This window comes from Bubalus bubalis, chromosome 9, assembly GCF_019923935.1.
Source record: "Bubalus bubalis isolate 160015118507 breed Murrah chromosome 9, NDDB_SH_1, whole genome shotgun sequence".
NCBI lineage: Eukaryota > Metazoa > Chordata > Mammalia > Artiodactyla > Bovidae > Bubalus > Bubalus bubalis.
The window spans coordinates 50,232,763-50,252,634 of NC_059165.1; the positions used below are offsets into that span (position 1 = coordinate 50,232,763).

Below are 19,872 nucleotides of genomic sequence, written 5' to 3' on the forward strand. Positions count from 1 at the left end.
CAGAGGTAAAGAATCTGCTACCAATGCAAGAAACATAGGAGATGCAGGTTCGGTCCCTGGGTCAAGAAGATCCCCTGGAGAAGGAAATGGCAACCCACTCCATCATTCTTGTCTGAACAATCCCAGGGAAAGAGGAGCCTGGCGGGCCACTGTTCATGGAGAGTCAGACATGACTGAGCAACTGAGCATGCATACATGCAAGATGGATAAAATCCTTACCTTTGGGGAGCTTACTTTCTAATGACGAAAGCAAACAACAAACAGATAAACAAGAAAATAAGAGGGAGGGGCACGATCTATTATGATAGGAAGACAGGGTGATGGATAGTGAGTGTTGGGGTCAGGGTGCAGAGGGTTGGAGACTACCCAGATGGAGTGGTCAGTGAAGGCATTGCTGAGGAGCTGACCTGTGTGGCAAGAAGCCAGCCAAGGGCAGATCTGGGACAAGAGTGTCCCCGGGAAGGGAAAGGCCAGTGCAGAGTCCCTGAGTCAGGAAGGAGCTGAGTAATTGAGGAATAGAAGGAAGAAAGCAAGTGTTGGCCAAATTACAGTGATCAAGGTGGAGGGTGGTACGTGATGCTGTGGGAGGGAGGCAGGGTCCGTTATGCAGGGCCGGTTAGGTCTGAGTAAGGAGTTTGGGTCTTGTTCAGATTTAAGCACAGGTGTGACATTCTCTAATTTAGTTTTCCAAAGGATCACTTTGTTCTATGGAGAGTGGGTGAGGGGGAGACACAGGGGTGGGGATCGAGAGAGTGTCAGGGGGCTCCTTCAGGAGCTCAGGCGAGACAGGAGGCGTGGAGGGGGTGGAGAGGGGAAAAGTGGACCGGATGGGAAGTTTCTGGAAGTAAAGTTGACAGGCCTTGCTGAAGGACTGAATATAGAGGGCTGAGAGGAAGAGAGGAAGTGGGATGAATCCTGGGTTTTTGGCATGAACAACTGAGAGAAGACTGCAGGAAGAGTGTTTCTGGGCTCACAGTGGCAGATTAGGTATTTGTTGGCAATGTCCCTTATAGGCGCCTAGGGAAGTGTGACAGGCTCTTAGGAGAGAAAGAGATACAATTCAAATTCCATAGTCAATTTTATTAAACATAATATATCACGTGCATATTATAATACACAAAGAAAGACAAAAGGCACATGCGAAAAGTGCCTTTTCACAAAACTGTGAAAAGTAAATCTGAACCAAGTGCTTTTGGTGGAAAATCCCACGGACGGAGGAACCTGGCAGGCTACAGTCCCATGGGGTTGCAAAGAGACAGACATGACTGAGCAATTTCACTTTGTGCTTTTTCAGGTGGTGATGGGGACACATGACTCCTAAGGGGAAGTGCCATGCCTTGGAATCTCGCTCGGGAGGGGGCGCGGGGGGCGGGGGAGTGTAAAAGGGAAGAAGATAGATGCTAAGATTCTTCCAGTTGTGTACATGTCATTGTGTTTGTTTGTTTGTTTATGTTTGCTGCTCTGCCTTTTATCAGAGGGGTGGGAGAAGGGTGAAAAAGAATTTGAGAAAAAAATATTTAGAAATGTAGCAGGGAACAAAAGTCAGGAGAAAATATATTCACAAAGGCGTATCAGCAAGGCTATCTCCACTGCTCTGCCTGGGCTCTGAGGATGCTTCCTGACAGGGTGGAGTAATCCAAGATGACGCGCTCTAATCACCACGGAGTATCTGAGGACGTGGTCACATTATGTTCCCAGGGGGACAACCTTTGGCCTCTTAAGACATCCACTTGCTTTCAGTTTGGAAAGAGCTCACGCAGTGAAGGGGTATTTTTTAAGAGCCTGAGGTGGTGAAGGGTCAGGAACACAGATGTTAGAGCAAAGGTTGAATGTACTCAGAGCATTGGCCCAGAGAAGACTTGGCTTGGGGTCACGGTGGGCAAACCTTGGGAAGAATCCTTTGGAGGGGGTGGGAGTCAGCAAAACTGGCTGTGTCTTTGAGGATCATTCAAGCAGTGTTCCTATGTCACAGACACAGGGCTAATGCCTCTATGCTGCTGCTAAGTCACTTCAGTCGCGTCCGACTCTGTGCGACCCCATAGACGGCAGCCCACCAGGCTCCCCTGTCCCTGGGATTCTCCAGGCAAGGACACTGGAGTGGGTTGCCATTTCCTTCTCCAATGCCTCCATGAAACAGTGCTAACGCCTCCATGAAAGATCCCATCTCAACATTCCAACAGCCCTTTGAGGTAGGACTATTTCCTGGTTTACCCACAAAGAAGAAAGTGAGGTTTTAGAGAAATGAAGTAACTTGTTCAATGAGGTCATACAGCTGGTGGGTGTGGAGTTGGGATTTGAATTTGGACATTTTGCAATGTGAAGTCTGGGCTCCTGACCCCCAGGGCCTCTTCATCCCATACCCTCTCCATCCCAGCCCCTCGCCCACAGGCAACCCATCTTGCTCCTTAGGTTCAATCCTGTCCTCAGACGGGAGAGTTTCCAGCAGCTCTGGCCCCTAGGGCTCCAAATGAAGTTCCTTGTGCCCAGTGCTGAATCCTGGCTCCTGCCAGTTCCTGATTTTAGTGGACCTGATCGCTAAGTCCCCAGGGCCTGGTACTTGAACTTCAACCCAAAGACTGGTACCCACTCTCTGACCTGGCCTTGATATCTTTCCTGTCTGAACATGAGGTGATACTTGTCCTTAAGTGCCCCATTGCAGTTCTGGACACCTACTATCTGTCCCTATATCTCTGGGGTGTATGTCCTGGGATCACAGTGATCTCCCAACCTCACAACTTGTCACCCGACTTGACCCACTTCCTGGCCCTGGCAGCTGGGACTGTGTTGCCAGCCCCAGCCCTGCTCCAGGGGAGAGGCCTGGGTTTCACTGCAAACTAGGCACCAGCCTATTCCATGAAATGCCTACAGAATAAGGTCCACATAGGGTGGTTGCTGTTGAGATTTGTAGGGGTTATTTTTTGGTTTTTATTTTTCTTTAGCTTGCAGATCTTGAGAGCTTCCTATGTGCCAGCACTGGATTAATCATGTAAAGTGGATTCCCTCACATCACCCTCAAACAGCCCTCTGAGACATGAACAGAAGCTGCGGTGATCGCTATTACTGCACTGGCCTTTTCCCAGGCCAGAGACTCTGCTGATGTGCCCAGAATTACTGAGACCCCGGAATCAAGACAAGCAGGCTCTTCCCTGGCCAGAAGCCCCACCTCCAGTCCTATCTCACTGCCCCTCCCGAGCCTGGGCCAGACTCAGGCCCTATGGCTAGAAGGAGGTGACCCCCTCCTCCTGCATGCAGCCTGGCTCTGCTCTCACACAGTGACCCGTGGGTCTCCTCTGGGTTTGCTTCTCTGGACCCTGTAGGAACAGCTTCAGCTGCCCCATACAAGGGTTGATCTGCAGATTCTCACAGCCACTGACCCTGAGCCTAACCCACTCAGCTGCTGTCTACAGCTGAACACTCTTCCAAGAGCTCTGGGTGGGGAGGGCCCAAATGTTCCCTGACCCAGAGAAGGTGTAGCAGACTTGGTGATGTTCCCAATCCCCTCTGAAGACTGGGCAGCCCGAGGGGCAGAGGTATCTGGAGCCCCAGCTCCACTATCCACCACCTCCCTGTTCCCTTAGCCACTAAGCCACACAAGAGTCACTGTCCAGTCAGAAAGAGAACCACTCTATGCCTTGTGAACAGCGGGACATGGTGAGGGAGTTACACAGGTTAAAGAAGATCCTAGAAGCACCACAGGGATTAACAATAGCAAAAAGACAATCCAGTCTCTAGGTTGGAGGAACGCAGGGAAGCGGCAGTGTTACTAGTGCTGGTATCTGAAGCTATCTGACAGAAACTGGAAGCAAAGCCAGGCCTTCCCAAGGCCAAGAGGGAAGGAACATCCAGTGGAAGCTGGAACCATGAGGAGACCAGCCAAGGCAGAGATGCAGCCTGAAACTGAGAGAGGGAGAAATATCTAGAGTTCTCCTCTCCTCCTTCCTGCCAGTGTCTCCCATTGGCCAAACATACCAGAAAATCAGAGGTCAGAGGAGCCTGGGAAATGTAGTTCTCTGTAGTACACAGCAGAGCTGGTCAGGGAATAAATGTGAGAGCAAGCAAGCAAATGACTAACCTCTGGAAATGTGAGCTGCTCAGAAGGGGTGGATGCAACTCCTACACCTGCTCTGGCCTCAATTTTTCTGAGGCTCTAGGCTGTTCCAAACCTTCAGCCACTGAGCTCCCTTCCTACGCATAGGCCTCAAGGCTGCCCAGACCCCTGATGACAGATGCATGGGTCCAAGCCAGGGAACCCAGAACCACCACCCTGAGGTGCCCTGGAAGCATGGGAGCTGCCTGAGCCCTAACGGAATGGCATTCACTAGTGCTCCTGAACCCAGCATAAATCAGAACCCGAGAGGACAAATCTAATCTCCCCCTCTCTTTGTTCCTGAATCTGCTACTGGAACCTCCAGCAAGGAGCTTTGGTCCCCAAAGCTGCTGGGTCTCCTGGAAACACCCTGAGAAGATGCTTCTGGATGCAAAGGGCCTTAAGCCTATGAGCAGAGTCCTGCTTCAGTGCACCTGCATGCCTGATTATCGCCTGAATCCCTGAATCGCTGCCTGACTTGTCCTGATGCAGTGAACTGCAGAAAGTCCTATCACCGGGGACAGACCGGAGAATCTAGGACATTCCTGCCCATGACTGGGATTGTCCTGGATGGGAATGCTGCCCACCCTGACCCAGATGCAGCACCAGGGATCCAGACCAGGGGAAGTCCCAAGAATGCCTTTGGGGTGTAACAGCAGCCTCTGAGGGAAGGGCTGGAACCAGGGAAGGGCCCTCACGAGCCGGGGGCTTCATCTACATAAGGGAGTGGCCAGGCCTTGTCACCAGCCCCTATACTGAGAGAAAGACAGGCCCTGCAAACCTTCCTCCAAATGTCATGTCATCTCCCCTCACGTCCCCATAATAATGATAAGTATGTTTACTGAGCGCTGATGAGCCAGGCCCTGGCTCATTTCTTCCTCAAAAGAACCTTGTGAAACAGGTCCTGTGGAGATCCTCATGGATGGTCAGAAAATATGGCCCACAATCTAACAGAAGTTTGACGACAAGAACAGTAAGAATAGCATAAAAGAGAACGGTGCTCCCCAGAGATCCAAGGAGGAAAATTAATGTCTGATGAAGCAGTGAGTGAAGTGGAGACACACGAAGGGCTCTCACAGGAAATAGACATGAAGCTAATTCTTCAGAGGAGATTCTCCACCAGGGCAGCCAACCCACACTCTGGCAGAAGATGTACTAGGGGGGGGACCTTCTGTGACCCGCACAATCTCCACACAGAAGAGTTCACATCAAAAAACAAAACAAAACCCTGGTATTTGACTTCTCTCAAAAAATCAGAAAGCCTGGCACCACGCGGCCCTCATTCTGATGTGGCAACACTGGCCGAAGCCGAGCAGCTGCAAGATCCTGTAGCTGGAGTGTGTTCGCGCTGGTCCATCACAGTCCCTGCCGCTCCCTAGGGTCTTTCACCTGGCCCTTCCTCCCATCTGCACCACCTGCCTGACAGCCTCTGTATTTCAATTTGACCGGGGGGCGTGTCCAGCCCCAATCTCAGCTGATAGAGCCCTGCTGCCACCTAGTGGTCAGAGTTCACAAGTTCCCTCACTACACAGCAGTGACACTCCCATTGCGATCAACCACCATTCACAAGCCTTTCCTTCAATCCTCTCACTTGCCCTGCGAGAAGAGGAATTGCACACACTTTACAGATGAGAAAAACATCTAGGACACTCCAGCCCATGTCTTGGATTGTCCTCAATGGGAAAGGTACCCACCCTGACTCAGAAAAAGGAAGTTCAAAAATTACTGATAAGAAAAACAGAAGACCAAGGCAGGCTGGGGAACCTCATCAAACTTCTCCCCATGCAGAAACTTGTAGTAAACGAGTTTGCTACTTGCCTATGGCCAGGTAGGCCCTGAACTCAGGGGTTTTAAGGCCAAGTGCTGGACACTTAGACCACGATGCTGCTTCCCTGGGCCTGAGAAGTCTTCCCTTTCCCCTTCCCCAATCCCTTGTGCTTAGTCACTCAGTTGTGTCCGACTCTTTGAGACTCTATGGACTGTAACCTGCCAGGATCCTCTTGTCCATGGAATTCTCCAGGCAAGAACACTGGCATGGGTAGCCATGCCCTTCTCCAGGGGATTTTCCAACCCAGGAATCAAACCCAGGTCTCCCGCATTGCAGGTAGATTCTTTACCACTGAGGTACCAGGGAAGCCTGGTGGCTCAGTCAGCTCCCCAATCCTACTTATCCACAAACCCAGCACCAGCCCCACTTCCTCCAGAAAGTCTCCCTGACCCCCTCAGCACCCCCAAAGCTCCTCCTTGTCTGAACATCTAGAAGCCTGGGCTGTAACAACTTCTGGGGCTGACAGTATTCTGCCCTGTGGTACCAGGTAATTGCTTGATGCTCATATGTCTTTTATAGCTGGATGGGAGATACTTGGAGGCAGGCTTTGGTGTTCCGATCCCATCTGGGTGTTATCTGAGCAACGTGTATTGAACATCTGTAACTTGAGGCATGTGACAGATGCTTAGGGAGATCCAGGGATGAACTAGAACTTGCATCCTAAACCACAATCCCGGTGTGTCACTCTTCTGCTTGAAACCCTTTAGAGCCCCCTGACTGCCTTCACAATAAACCCCAAAGCTCCTTACCATGCACAGCTCACTAAGCCATCTCCCACTGCACCCACCACCCCTACACACAGCATGTGTTTCAGCCTTACAGCATTTCAGTTCCCTGATGAGCCGTGCTTGCTCTTATCTCTGGACCTTTGCACATGCCCTCCCTCCCACCTTCATCTATTCCATTTCCCGTCAGCTTGGATATCACTTCTTTCAGGAAGCCCTCCTTAGCCAAGTCTAGGTCAGCAGCTGGCCTCCCCCTGGGCTCTGGTGGCACCTGTTATCACCCATAACAACTAACACTGTGTGTAACTGTTGCCTTGCCTGCCTCCTTCATCAGACTGTAGGCTTTGGGAGGGCAGGGCCCCAATCTTGGACTTCACTGCATCCCCAACAGCCAACTCCTGGAGGCACTGAAGGTATGCAGTAGACACTACTTAAATGAACACATGAATAAATGAGGTGCCATTTTTATATACAGCAAGTGTCTAGTGAACAAAGATCACACTGACTGGCCCTCCAATGGTGAGAGTCACACAAATTTCAGCGACATTTCATCTTTAAGACCTTTATTTCCAGCAGTTGACATCAGTTATTCACCAAGCTAGAACTCAGCACATTAACCAAGAATTTGCTCATCTTTTTGAGCATTGAGATAACTGTAATCTGGTCCCCATGTCTAAAACTAGGTTGGAGCCCAAAAGGTTAAACTCCATTGCAGGGAGCAAGAGGCACCCTCGTGAATCAGTCTTCAATTCTTGGAAGTGTTGTTCAAGTCATAGGCAAATACCTTTGCGAGTCTAACATGTGATGGCCCAGCACTGAAATAAATAAGACACAGTGCAATGGTTCTAGGCATCTGGAGGTGAAAGGCACATTACACTGAGTCCTCTGGAGAAAATTCAGGCCATTCTCCATATTCTCAGTTGTGCATTTCCTCACCCTTCAGTGACTTTTAATCTCATTCTCTGGTATGAAAAACCACAACCCATGTGCTACTGAATACATTTTTATTTTCCTTTTGTGAGACAGATTTGGTTCCAAGTATATTTCCGTTTTCTCCCTTATGCCTACAAGAACATCCAGTTTTGTTCAGGTCCCTTTTAATGGCACTTAATAAATATACATTCTAGGACCTGAAAGAACAGGCTGTCCTGTTTCAAACCTCCTCTCAAGCTGCCTGTTTAAAGCATCTCAGCAAGTACAAAGTTCGGATGGGGCACATCCTAGGTCAGAGCTTGTGACCATTTCTGACCCCAGGTCTATCTCAACCAGCACTGAGTGTCCAGGGCAGAGGTCTCCAACCCTGGCCACACACTGGAAGTACTTGAGGCACTCTCTGATTTCCTGAGGCTGGGCCACACTCCAGACAAATTGCATCAGCATCTCTGAGTGGGAACCTCACTTCAGTCATAGTTGAAAGCTGCCCCAGTGCAAACAGTAGGCTCTCAAAAGTACTGTAGAACCACACTGGTTCTACCACAGCTGATTTCCTATTTTATTACCTGTTCTCCTGTGCTTCTTGTTTGCATCAGAAATCTGAGCAGGGAAGAGAAAGGAAAATGAGTCGTAAGCATCTTAGAGTCAATTTTGTGCTGGGTGAAAGGTTGTGGGGACTGAGTTTCTCTTGCATTATGTATGCAGCCTTCATGCTTTCTCAAGCCCAGAGGAGGTAAGTTACAGACTGTCTGACACAGACATGTATACACTTATTAAAGGCTCTCCAAAAACCAGAGCTAACAATTTTAGGCACTACAGTTATAACACAGAGGTGTTCTTGGACTTAAGTCTAAACTGTCACCTGTTTTTAAACATAATCTAATGTGGATTTGTTCTGAAATTTGTCACTTGTTTTAAAAGGTACACTGAATCACCTTTTCTCTCTCCTGTGAATCTTGCAACTTATCTGAGCCCAAAGCGACAACTTAGAAATGATGATCCAACAGCTGCTGCACCCAAATTTGCCCTGGTAGTCAGTCTTCCTTGAACAGGAACTCTTTTGAGAGGCTTCAATTTCTAGGTTCTAGAAAGGGATGACAATTAATGTGATCTCACCAAGTTCAAAAGTTTGGTTACTTAGAATGCAGCACTGGGAGGGATCCTGGGTTTAAAGCAAAGGATGCCACACTGATTATTAATGTTGGTCACGGCCATGGGCATGGAGAGTGGCCAGTTGATGCCTGGGGCCATCCTGAGACCACTTCCTGCACATCCTGCAATTTTACTTTTATGTCACACTTCACGATTCACAAGGAGCTTCCACAACTTTGGCATCTCCTCATTCTCATCACAAGCCTGAGTTAGGTCTTAATAGATGTGAAAACTGAGGTTGTGTCCTATGTCTGAGGTTCCACAGCCAACTGACATCACCTCCACTGTGGCCTCCAGGCCCTCACCACCCTCCTGAAACCACCGGGGGTTCCCCTGGCTCCTTCTTCCAGAAATAGGAAACCAAGTCATTACCCACCCACCAGGTCTTTAGTTACCTCCTTCACAGTTTCCTCTGTGATTTGCATGGTCCTTTGTCCCCTAGTTCAGAGAACACAGCAGCAGTGTACAACTGCTGCCAACCTAACACACACCTCAACTGTACAACTTCACACACTCCACCTAACACACCCTCAAAAACCCCTCTCCCCTGGGGCAGCCTCTGCATTTGCCTACACACATTCCAGAATCGTGACTTGCTCACACCCACTCCAGGCCCAGCCAAAAGACTCCTGGGAACCTTTCTACTGCCCTGACAAGCCCTCGCTCCCTGCTAGAGAGGGCTCCTGCGTGTTCACTGCCCAGGGTAATTCATCTCCCACTGTAGAGAAATAAAAGCCCACTGGTCAGCTATGGTGTCTCTATATCACAGGAAGGAAGTGAGCTGTCAGACCAGGCAGTTCTAGACTTTCCAGGGGCCCTCCATGCAACCACATAGCACACAGGTAATGCTCATCTAGGTGACCCACTCTCGTGCACAGGCTGGGGCAGGAGCACAGGTAAGACTGGCCACAAGCAAGTCCTGGCGCATCAGCTGGGACCTGCCATCCAGGGTGCTGTGACTCAGGTTGGAACGCCCTCTCCAGGCAAACATAATGAGCTGCCCTGGTTGGGGCCTTTCGTGCCCACCCACACCAGGTGTTCTACAAGGCTCATCTCCCTCTTTTGGCTACCTTCTCCGTGCCCTTCACCCCACCCTGACCTGATCTCCCCATTCACTCCCACCTTCTCTTTGCTTCTTTTCCTTCCCAGGGTCACAGCCTCTAACCCTCCTGGAACATGGACTTCAAGGAGGGCACCCTAAGAAGGCAAACTCCAGCCCCATGGAGCTGGACTTGGGGCCCTGGCCAGGAAGCTGGAAGGCACGTAGCCCCTCTGTCCGTTTACTTCCACGAGGCTCCATTCTGGGTTCCCCTTCTTGTCCTGGGCCTCCAGCACAGTCACCCGCTGGCCTGCCTGCAGACTCACTTCATGGCTGCTTCTGGCCATGAAGGGGTACATGGCCACCACCTGAAACACATGGGGAATGACACAGAAGTGGTCAGGGCGAGAGCACGGACAAGCCCAACCCAGAGAAGCTGTTTACCCTCTTCCCTGACACCTGACTCAGTGGCTGGGCAGTCACCACCTCCCAAATGCGTCCTTTGTCCAAAGATGTCAGCTACTTCCACTCTAATACCTACTGGATGGCAGGCTCTTTGCTTGGTTTTGATTTTCACAGTTCTATAATTCTATTTCCTCCTTTTTTCAGATAAGGAAATTGAGACTCAGAGACGTCAAGGAACTAATTCAAAATCACAGAGCAGTGAAGCTGACCTGTCTGACCTCAGAAGGGGTGTTCTCAGTCCACTGCTGCCATCCTACCAAGCAGAAGACTCCGAGTCCCTTCCTCACTACCCTCCTCAGATCCAAGGGTGTCATCTGTCCAGACCAATTTCTCAGCTTGGTGTAGAGACAGGAGGGATGGTTGGGCAACTTTATTACTTTTTAGGTAAAGGGTCCCCCAAAAAAGACAATAATGGAGGGGAGGGCACTTAGGATAATATTTTACCTCCCTGGGCCTCAGTTTCATCATCTGTAACATGGAAGTATGATATCCTTCCCTCCAGGTAATTGTGGGAACTTAATGAATGAATGCCTGTGCCTGGTACAGAGTAAGGGCTCAACAAATGCAGGCTGCTTTGACTTCCCTGGTGGCTCAGACAGTAAAAGCGTCTGCCTACAAAGCGGAAGACCCAGGTTTGATCCCTGGATCAGGAAGATCCTCTGGAGAAGGAAATGGCAACCCACTCCAGTATTCTTGTCTGGAAAATCCCATGGACGGAGGAGCCTGGCAGGCTACAGTCCGTGGGGTTGCAAAGAGTCAGACACAACTGAGCAACTGAGCAAGAAGTATTATATTATTTTGGCCATGCCATGCAGCTTGAGGGATCTCAGTTCCCTGATGAGAGATGGAACCCAGGCCTCATGAGTCAAAGTGCCGAATTCTAACTACTGGATGACCAGGGAATTCCCTGCTTAGGTTATTTCTACCATGACTTTTATTGTTTGGCTGCGCTGGGTCTTTGTTGCTGTGGTTTTCTCTAGTTGCTCTGTCTCTCTAGTTGTGGTGAGTGGACTTCTCATGGAGGCTTCTCTTGTTGCAGGGCACAGGCTCTAGGATGTGCAGGCTTCAGCGGTTGTGGCTCCCAAGCTCCAGAGCACAGGCTCAACGGTTGTGGTGCATGGGCTCAGTTACCTCATGGCATGTAGGATCTTCCCAGATCAGGGGTCAAACCCGTGTCTCCTGCATTGGCAGGCAGATTGTTTACCACCGAGCCACTAGGGAAGCCCCTACCATGACTTTTATTACTATGGGCCAGGAATAGTCAGAGGCAACAGGGGACTGGAATGACCCCATGTGAGTCCCACTGAGCAGACCCACAAGCAAAGAGGAAGCAGCTGATGTCCCTGGGCTGATGGACAGCTGAGCTCTCCACACGGGCCCCTAGGTGGGGGCTCTGGGGACACCATCCACACTGGCTGGCGATGGGGGTGAGTTGGGTGGCCAGCCTCCCTTGTGGGACCCTTATGGGTCCTTTGCTGATGGGTGGGTGTGTCCAGCTGGAGGCAGCCCTGGTGTAGCACTTCTAGCTAATTCTCCCGGCACTGGCCTGAGAACCTTCTCAGCACGTGCCAGAGCTGTACATCACAGCTTCCACTGACTTTTATGCAGCCCTCCCTCAGCCCACTCCAGGCTCCCTGGCTATTCACTGCAAGCCTCTGGGCCCATGCCCCTGGGCCTGGGTCCTTTCTGCTGCTCATTCATCACCTGTGAAGCCCCTCCTCCATAACTGTGCGTGCTGCCTCCCTTTATTGATGCTCCCATGTGCCAGCCGCTAACTACCTCAATCAACCCTCACAACGACCCCACTGACCTTCTTCCCCCTAGGATCTGGCTCTGCAAAGCCTTCCCATCACTTTTTGCTTTGAGATATAATTCACATACATACACTCCACCCTTTCAAAATGTACACTTCAGTAGTGTTTAGTATGTTCTCAAGGTTGTGCCACCACCATCACTATCTAATTCCAGAGCATCTTCATCATCCCAAAAAGAGACCCTAGACCGCTTAACAGTCACTTTCCACTCCCCTTGCCCCAAGCCCCTGACAACCACTGGTCTACTTTCTGCCCAAATGTAACTGTCTATCCTACACAGTTTGAATAGAGAAATCACACATTACATGGTCTTCTGTATCGAGCTACGTGTGGTAGCATGTGTCAGAACGTCATTCCTTCTCTTGGATGAATAATATTTGAAATTGCATGGATATGTCAGATTTTGTTTATTCTTTCATCAGTTGACAGACATAGGTTGTTTCCACTTAGGGCTGTTATGAATAATGCTGCGGTGAACATGCATGTACAAGTTTCCCATGGCTTTTTATGAGAAAGACCGACGCCCTTGCCAAGGCCACAGGCCCCAATGGCTGGCCCCACCTCACCTCTTCAACAGCGCCTCGCTGCCCCTACCTTGCTGGCTCCCCTCAGTTCCTTACTAACCGTGTCTTCCCCAGCCCTGGGCCTTTGTGTTTGCTGGGCATGTTTTCAGAGAAGCTCTTCCCATTCACACCCCTTTATCCAATTACTTCCTATTCATCCTTCAAATCTGAGCAAAAGCATGATTCTTTTCAGAAAATCCTTCCCTAATCCTCTCTCTCACTTAAGGCTCTGGCACCTATCACTAATAGAACTTTAAGATCATTTATATGATTATTTTATTAATCACTGTTTCCCCCACCTCCTAGATTGTAAATTTGAGGAAGGCAAGGGCCAAGGTTGACCTCTGCTCATCATTGTATCTCTCATCTAACACAGTGCCTGGCGTATACTGAATAATTAATCCATGATTAAATGAATGAATGAAATAATCCCACTTGCTGTGCTTAATGGAGAGTAAAGGATTAGCTCTCTGCTCTTGACAAGGCAGGGACGAGAGTCTCCTTTTTCCAGGTATATGCCTGGCCAGGAAACTGGTATGGCCACTGACCCCTGGCCCTGGCCCCTCCACAGGGTAGTAACTCCTCCTGACAGAATGAAAATCAAAGCCCCACTCCAGATGGCCCCCACCCCTCTTCTAGGCTCACCTGGGTCACAGCTGGGACAGAGGGGACTGGGGCTGAGGTGGGCTCTGGTGTCTGATGTTGGGAGTCTCTGTGAGGCCTCGCCTGCCCTCTGAGCTCCTCCTCACTGGGGACCACATGGTACACCTCCAGTTTTCCAGCTGGCACGTACCCTCGATGTCCTGCAGGACATACAGAATGTTATCTGGCTGTGGATCACCCCTTTCAGTGGTAGAGGAAGTCACCACCATTCATGGATGTGACTGTGTCCAATACAGCTTTTCAGCACTACAGTGCACCTTGAAAAGTCATCTCAGAACATCACAAAACCACTCACCCCACCCTGCGCTCACTCTTTCTAGCTTCTGCTTGTTTACCCCAGTAACAGGGAGCTCATTCCCCACAGAGGCAACCCAGTTCATTTGGAACAGCTCTGGCAGAGACAAGTTCTTCCTTGGACTGGAATGAAAACTGTTTTCCTGGTGCTGGCACCTCTGGTCCCCTGTCCAAGCAAGGCTACTCCTCACTGCAGGACTGTCTTCCCAGGAGGCAGAAATTGCCTTTCCCTTCTCCAACTGTCCCCAGTCCCTTCTTGTAATAGCTACCCCAGGGGTGTTCTGGCTGCAGTTACTGTGAATGGCCGTCACCTTCTGAGAGCTTGCCTGGTGCTGAACTGCACTGGGCCACCTAGTTTTTACATCAGCTCTCAAGGTCAGTATTGTTATTTCCATTTTATTGCTGAACCAACGGGGCTCAGAGAGGCTCCATAACTCTTCTAGGATCATGCAGTTATTAAAGTGCTGAGTTGGGATCCAAACCTGGTCTTCTTGACTCCAGGGGCATTGTTTTAATCTTCATTCAGCTCAAGTTTTTCAACTTGAGTCCAGAGTTTCCCCTTTTATGACTTTTCCCAGATCTGTACCATCTTTTTAATAAACTCACTTTTTAAAACTTAGTGTTGTACTATACATTGATAACAATGAATAAAATCATGGGTTTCTGTACTAGTTATATTTTTTCTAATATACATTAAAATGCTAAATTAAAATAAAGTATCTGAAGTGGGGAAAAACTGTCTGCAGATCCCCTCCCAATAGTCCTGTGTAACTGTCATCTGTGGATCGCATGCCCCTCTGTGGAAGACACTGGAGATACTGGGGCATCTCGTCCTGGGTTCATGGTGCCCCTTGCTTCCTGCCCTGCTGTCTCCTGAGGCCCCCACATCTGAGCAGCACACCAAGGGACCTGACCACAGCAGAGGGAGCAGGACAACATCAACCTCATTCTCGATGTCAGACTTCTGTCCCCACAGTTGGATCCAAGTGTTCCTTCTCCACATATCGCCATTCTTCAAGGTGATCCACAGAACTGCGTCTATACCAGTGACTTGTGAGGTCCCCAAGGCAGAGTCCTCGCGAGTCCTTGCCTTCCTTACACAGCACCCAGCACATAGTAGGTGCTTGATACGGATGTTGCAACATAAGACAACTTCTCTTTTTGGCATCTCATACACCACACTAAGCTGGCTATGTCCCCAGGCCCTCCATGTTCACCTGCGTTCATTCCCATCCTGGATCTGCATAGCCAGACCCCACCCACAAGAGCACCCGTGTCTCCCCACTGGCTCTCGTTGGGTGGCTTTCCCAAAGGGCGGGGAAGTGCCCCCTGAAGTCCCACATACCTCCAGTGTCCACCAGCCATCGGCTGCTGTTGCCTTTGGTGTCCTTGTTTTGAAGGAGGGCTACGATGTGGCCCCGCGGCAGGGTCAGGTCCAGAGTCCCAGCCCCGCTGATGTTGCTTGTCACCTGGTACAGCTTTCCCAGGCCATACCTGCTCAGGAGCGCCTGCACCTGGCGTTCAGCCCCTGGAAGGAGTGGCTGGGAGAGGGAGAGAGAAGACACCAGTGCTGGAGCTGGAGGGTTAAAGCTAACACCAGTACTGGCCGACATGCTGACAGCCAGGAGTCCTGGGCCAAGTCCACCTCTGCTCCCCACAGACCCATCCCAGTCAGGGCAACAGCCTCAACAACAACAAGTGGATGGATCAGATGAGAAACACACGCTCTTAGTATCCAAAGGCATTTCAGAAGAAATGCATTCAGAAGAAAGGCATTTTAGAAGAAGCTTCTAAAATCCTTCTCTGAAAAAAATAAATAAATAAATAAAATAAAATCCTTCTCTGGTTTAAATTTCTTGGGATTTCTAAAATCCTAAGTCAGTTTCTGAATCTCCCAGTTACAGAACTCCAGGACTGGGCCCTAAATTCTGCCCATAGCATTAAGCTAAGCTGTCCCACAGGAAAATGCCTTACACACATCTTTCAACACCAATGAGCAAGACTATGAGTGTCATGTCTGCACCAGCCCTTACTCACCTGGGATCTTAAATAGCCAGCACAGGGCTGACACATGTAGACCCCTCACACACGCGTGAACAAAGGAAATTCAGTGTTTTGTTCCATGGGTTTTGAGTCCACAAGTCTTTATTGAGTCCCCTACCATTTACAAGGCATGGTAAGCCTTGTGAGTGACAACAGAGTCTTTCCTTAATGGAAATTGCCATGTAGCTAAGGAGAATGATTCAGTGCACTTTCAGAGCATCTAGAAATTTGGCCCTGTCTTTGTTTTTTCATTCACTGCTTCCAACTAAAGTATTAACAAGAAGGGACTCAGGAGATTGTCCCCTTTTGTAAAACAAAGAAGCTAAAAATATTGAATATAGATTTATTATATATCCTCTCTCACTAGATATATATGGATGGACATATATTCACTATATTCTATATGGCTATTTCCAGGTGGAGAGGTGCTAGGTGTAGGGAGGTAAGCAGAGATGCCCTTCAGGGACACTTGGGCACAGACTCTGCCATCTCCCTTACTTCCAACAGGTTCCTGAATCAGGATCAAGAACCAGGAGAATCCCAGGTTTCTAAACAGGCCCTCAAACAAAAGTGTAGAGGCACAGTAGCTCTTTTTCAGAATGGTGGTGCTAATGCAAGTATGGGGTAGCAAACGTTTGTCTTCTTTCTCAAGCCTCTGCCCCTCCATGTGTGAAGAACAGCAGCACTCCCTGGAGGCACTGGGGAGGCCTGCAAAGATCGCACTGGTACTCTCATGTCCTGGGGGGTGACGCCACTCCTCTGGGATCTGTACTCATAGCCAAATAAGTCATAGAAATTTATAAGAAGGTGTGTGTCTGTGTATCTGTGTGAGTCTTGCAGGGGTACATGAGAGGAGAGATGCGGAAGCTGGGGGTGGGGCTGGGGTCATGGGAGTCCCTTCTCTTCCTACCAATTTGCAACACATCAGGACTATGATGTTCCCATTTCTTTCTATTTTTATGTATCTTCTCTTCTTTTTCCTGCAATCACCATGGCTTGCTTTTCCAATAAGAAAAAATGTTATTTTGTCTTAAGTAGAAAAAGATAGAAGTTTCCATGGCTCATCTGAGTGGCCGTTCCGTTCTTGATTTCCTCCACCCTTCTTCCCCTCGGGTCGCGGAGCCCATGTAACAGCCCGAATGAGTCCTCTGCTGGGTGTCTCAGGGTGGGCAACGAAGTGGGGACAGCTCACTCCCAGGAGGAGGCCACCACACTTGAAGTGCACACACCCCTCTGAGGCTCTTGGTGCGAAGGCCACCTGTCTCCGCCCAGTCCTTCTGGGCTCCTTTAATGTTCTCCCATGTCTCTTGGGCTCCCTCCTCCCTTTGGGGGAATCTTGGACCTGTCTCCTGACCCTCACTTCACATCTCACATGTGACTGAATATAGTTTCAGTTTTCTCAAACCCAGGTTTCATCACACTCTGAGAGCCCCTGTGCCCTTCAGCTACATCAATTACTAAAACATACATAATATTTTATATATTCTTTTAAAATTTTTTTAAGTTTATATATCTTTTTAAAATTATTAGGATGATTTTATTCTTTCTTATGGTTTTGTCTTTTTGTTTAATTGGAAGATAATTGCTTGATAATATTGTGTTGATTTTTGCCATACAACAATGTGTATCAGCTCTAAGTGTACATATATGCCCTCCCTCTTGAGTCTCCCTCCCACCCTGCTCATCCTACTCCATTATTTTATATATTCTTGAAGAATTCTTCAAGCAGACTGCAAGATACCCTTTCATTATATTTTAGAGGAAAACCATTTTACCCCCCAAAAAAGCCTTTGGCCAGCCAAAGTTCTGTCAACCACAATGCAGCTGAAACACTGTCTTTTGCAATTAAAAATTTCATAGCAAAAAGAAAATCTAAATTACTTCTAGTGCAAACATTTTATTTGTCCTGAATGCTCGTATTTGAAGCAAGTTCTATGGGAAAGCGATGAGGAAACAAAGTTAATTTTGCTGAAAAATCTGAAGACGTTGCAGGCTTCAGGGTGTTCATGCCACTTGTCTGTTGCGATGTCATTAAGAGCAAAATGTTTAGGTTATCTTCTTAACCTGCTTTTATACTTATCAACCATGAAGAGAATGTGTGTGAGAGAGAGATAGAGAGAAAGAAAGAGAGAGAGAGAGAGAGAGAGATTTCCACCCCACCCCCACCCCCAGGTCACAAAAGAGAGAGAGGGAAAGGCAATGTGTTTCTTGGGTAACAGGGAACAACTGGGAAAAAAAGGGGGAAGGAAACTGGGGGCTGACCTCACCCCACTGGCAGGTGAAGGAGTGGATAGTCTTTGAAGGGGAAGGAGGGACACTTACTTGTGTGGTGGGAGGTGGCAGCACTTTCTCAAAGTTCTCTTGAAAGGAGCGAAGCTGGTGACTGGTCTGGCCTAGTGCATCCTCCACCAGCTTCCTGAAGGCCGGCTCAGACAGGTGGTGGTGGGGGAGCTGGGGGGCATAGACATTGTCATCAGAGCCCTCCTTGGCAGAGAGGAGACCCTGACAGCTACACTCCAGCCCCAGCTGTGTTAGGATGGGCCTTTATGTCTTTGTCTTGGTTTGGCCTGGGTACTGTCCCACCTTCCTTTAAGAAAGCATCCCTCTATGGGGGTCCAGGGGTATTGTCCCTCCTGGTGCCTGGCCACAGGACTGGCAGTCACAGCATCCCTTTTCTTATCTACCGTGATTGGTCAAGGAGTGGACAATGGACTAGAGCAAGGCCATTCGGAATCTTCCCATCAGATTTAGTACATGAAGGCTAAGAGTGACAGGGTGATTCTTCTTTTAGATCCTGAGATGTTAAGGTAAACACCCGGAGCTGTTGAGAGCCACTCTCTCCCACCTTGCAGAAAACACCTGCTTGACAATAAAGCCAACCCTGAGAGGGAAACAGCCAGGAGATGCAGTGCAAGCCAGAGCCTCAACAACATTGTTTGTTGGGTCTCCAGGTTACACAATTGTATAATAGGTTCTTTATGCCTAAGCTGGTTTGGAGCCCAGGGAGTTCTGAATGATGCTCCATCCTGGGAACTTGGCCCTGCTGGGCAACTCTTGCATTTTCATCAGACAGTCTAGAAGTGACCAAGGCCCCACAGCTAACAGAAACATGTCCTCTCTGCTGGTCACCAAAGCCACCAGGGCCTTTCCTCTGCCCCCAGGATGCAGAGAGATTGAGGTTCTACCATGTGGGCCTTTCCCAGGTTCCAGGAGACTGTCCAGGAGAATGGGACATGGGACACAGGCCCTAAGATTCTACATTACAAGATCAATCGAGACTTTCTGGGACTTCCATGGTTGTGGTCCAGTGGTTAAGACTCAGTGCTCCCAATGCAGGGGGCACAAGTTCAATCTCTGGTTGGGGAACCCAATGCCACATAGCACAGTCAAAAAAAGAAAAAAAGGAATGCCTTCTTTCTGCTCTTATGAAGTTGACCTCCCCACTACAGTATCCTAGAATACTCCCCAGCCCTGCATAGCCCAGTGTAAACACAAGAGGGTCTGGCTGCCCTAGATAGAAGACTAGAGGGTGAGAAGAGAATGAGAAGATTATCTGATCAGATTTACCCTCTGCCTTCAAGAAAGAGAACAGCTTCTTTTTGCAGATGGTTTGGGCTTAATTCAAAAACAGTGTCTGAGGATAGTACTCTGTACTAAACGCTGTGAGGGCCAAAAAGAAGAGAAGCTTAATGAGGGGAAACAGCTTCATCCGTCACCTCAGCAGGATGCAGGCTCTGATAAGAGCTTAGGAGAAGCACATCCTGAGGGCCGCTAGAGTACAGAGGATGGGGAGATGGGTTCTCCCCCCTGGAGAAAGGGGATTCTGAGAGCTTCATGGAGAGATTCATTCACCCCTTATTTGTGGAGGTCCTACCACATGTCAGGCACTGTGAAAGGTATGGGGGAGACAGGGAGGGACATTCTAGGCTGAAGAAGGAGTCTATGCAAAGTGGCTGTGATGGTACTCAGAAGTGGTGGGAGGCTGCAGCTGCAGAGTGAGACTATGGGCTGGGAAGGTAGTGGTAAGAGTTCAGTTCAGTTCAGCTCAGTTGCTCAGTCATGTCCAACTCTTTGTGACCCCATGGACTGCAGCACGCCAAGATTCCCTGTCCATCACCAACTCACGGAGCTTGCTCAAACTTGTCCATCGAGTTGGTGATGCCATCCAACCATCTCATCCTCTGTCATCCCCTTCTCCTGCTACCTGCAATCTTTCCCAGCATCGGGGTCTTTTCCAGTGAGTCAGTTCTTTGCATCAGGTAGCCA

General features: G+C 49.3%; 1 protein-coding gene across 6 annotated transcripts in view; it reads right to left on the minus strand.

Annotated features, from left to right (window-relative positions):
• Window positions 1-7,186: 7,186 nt before the first annotated feature.
• Window positions 7,187-19,872, minus strand: part of ARHGEF37 (Rho guanine nucleotide exchange factor 37) — a 56,261-nt gene continuing 43,575 nt past the window's right edge. The window contains exons 10-15 of one of the 6 annotated variants that reach the window (XM_044947470.1): window positions 17,929-18,057; window positions 14,909-15,104; window positions 13,252-13,409; window positions 10,010-10,132; window positions 8,140-8,173; window positions 7,187-7,455 (exon numbers count right to left, since the gene is read on the minus strand). In XM_044947470.1, coding sequence (XP_044803405.1) covers window positions 7,406-7,455; window positions 8,140-8,173; window positions 10,010-10,132; window positions 13,252-13,409; window positions 14,909-15,104; window positions 17,929-18,057 — 690 coding nt within the window. In that variant the 3' untranslated portion in view covers window positions 7,187-7,405. Of the gene's footprint in view, window positions 10,133-13,251; window positions 13,410-13,452; window positions 14,473-14,908; window positions 15,105-17,928; window positions 18,058-19,872 lie in introns of those variants that run through there. The other 5 variants (XR_006553303.1, XR_006553302.1, XM_006041027.3 and 2 more) reach the window with 5 other exon arrangements.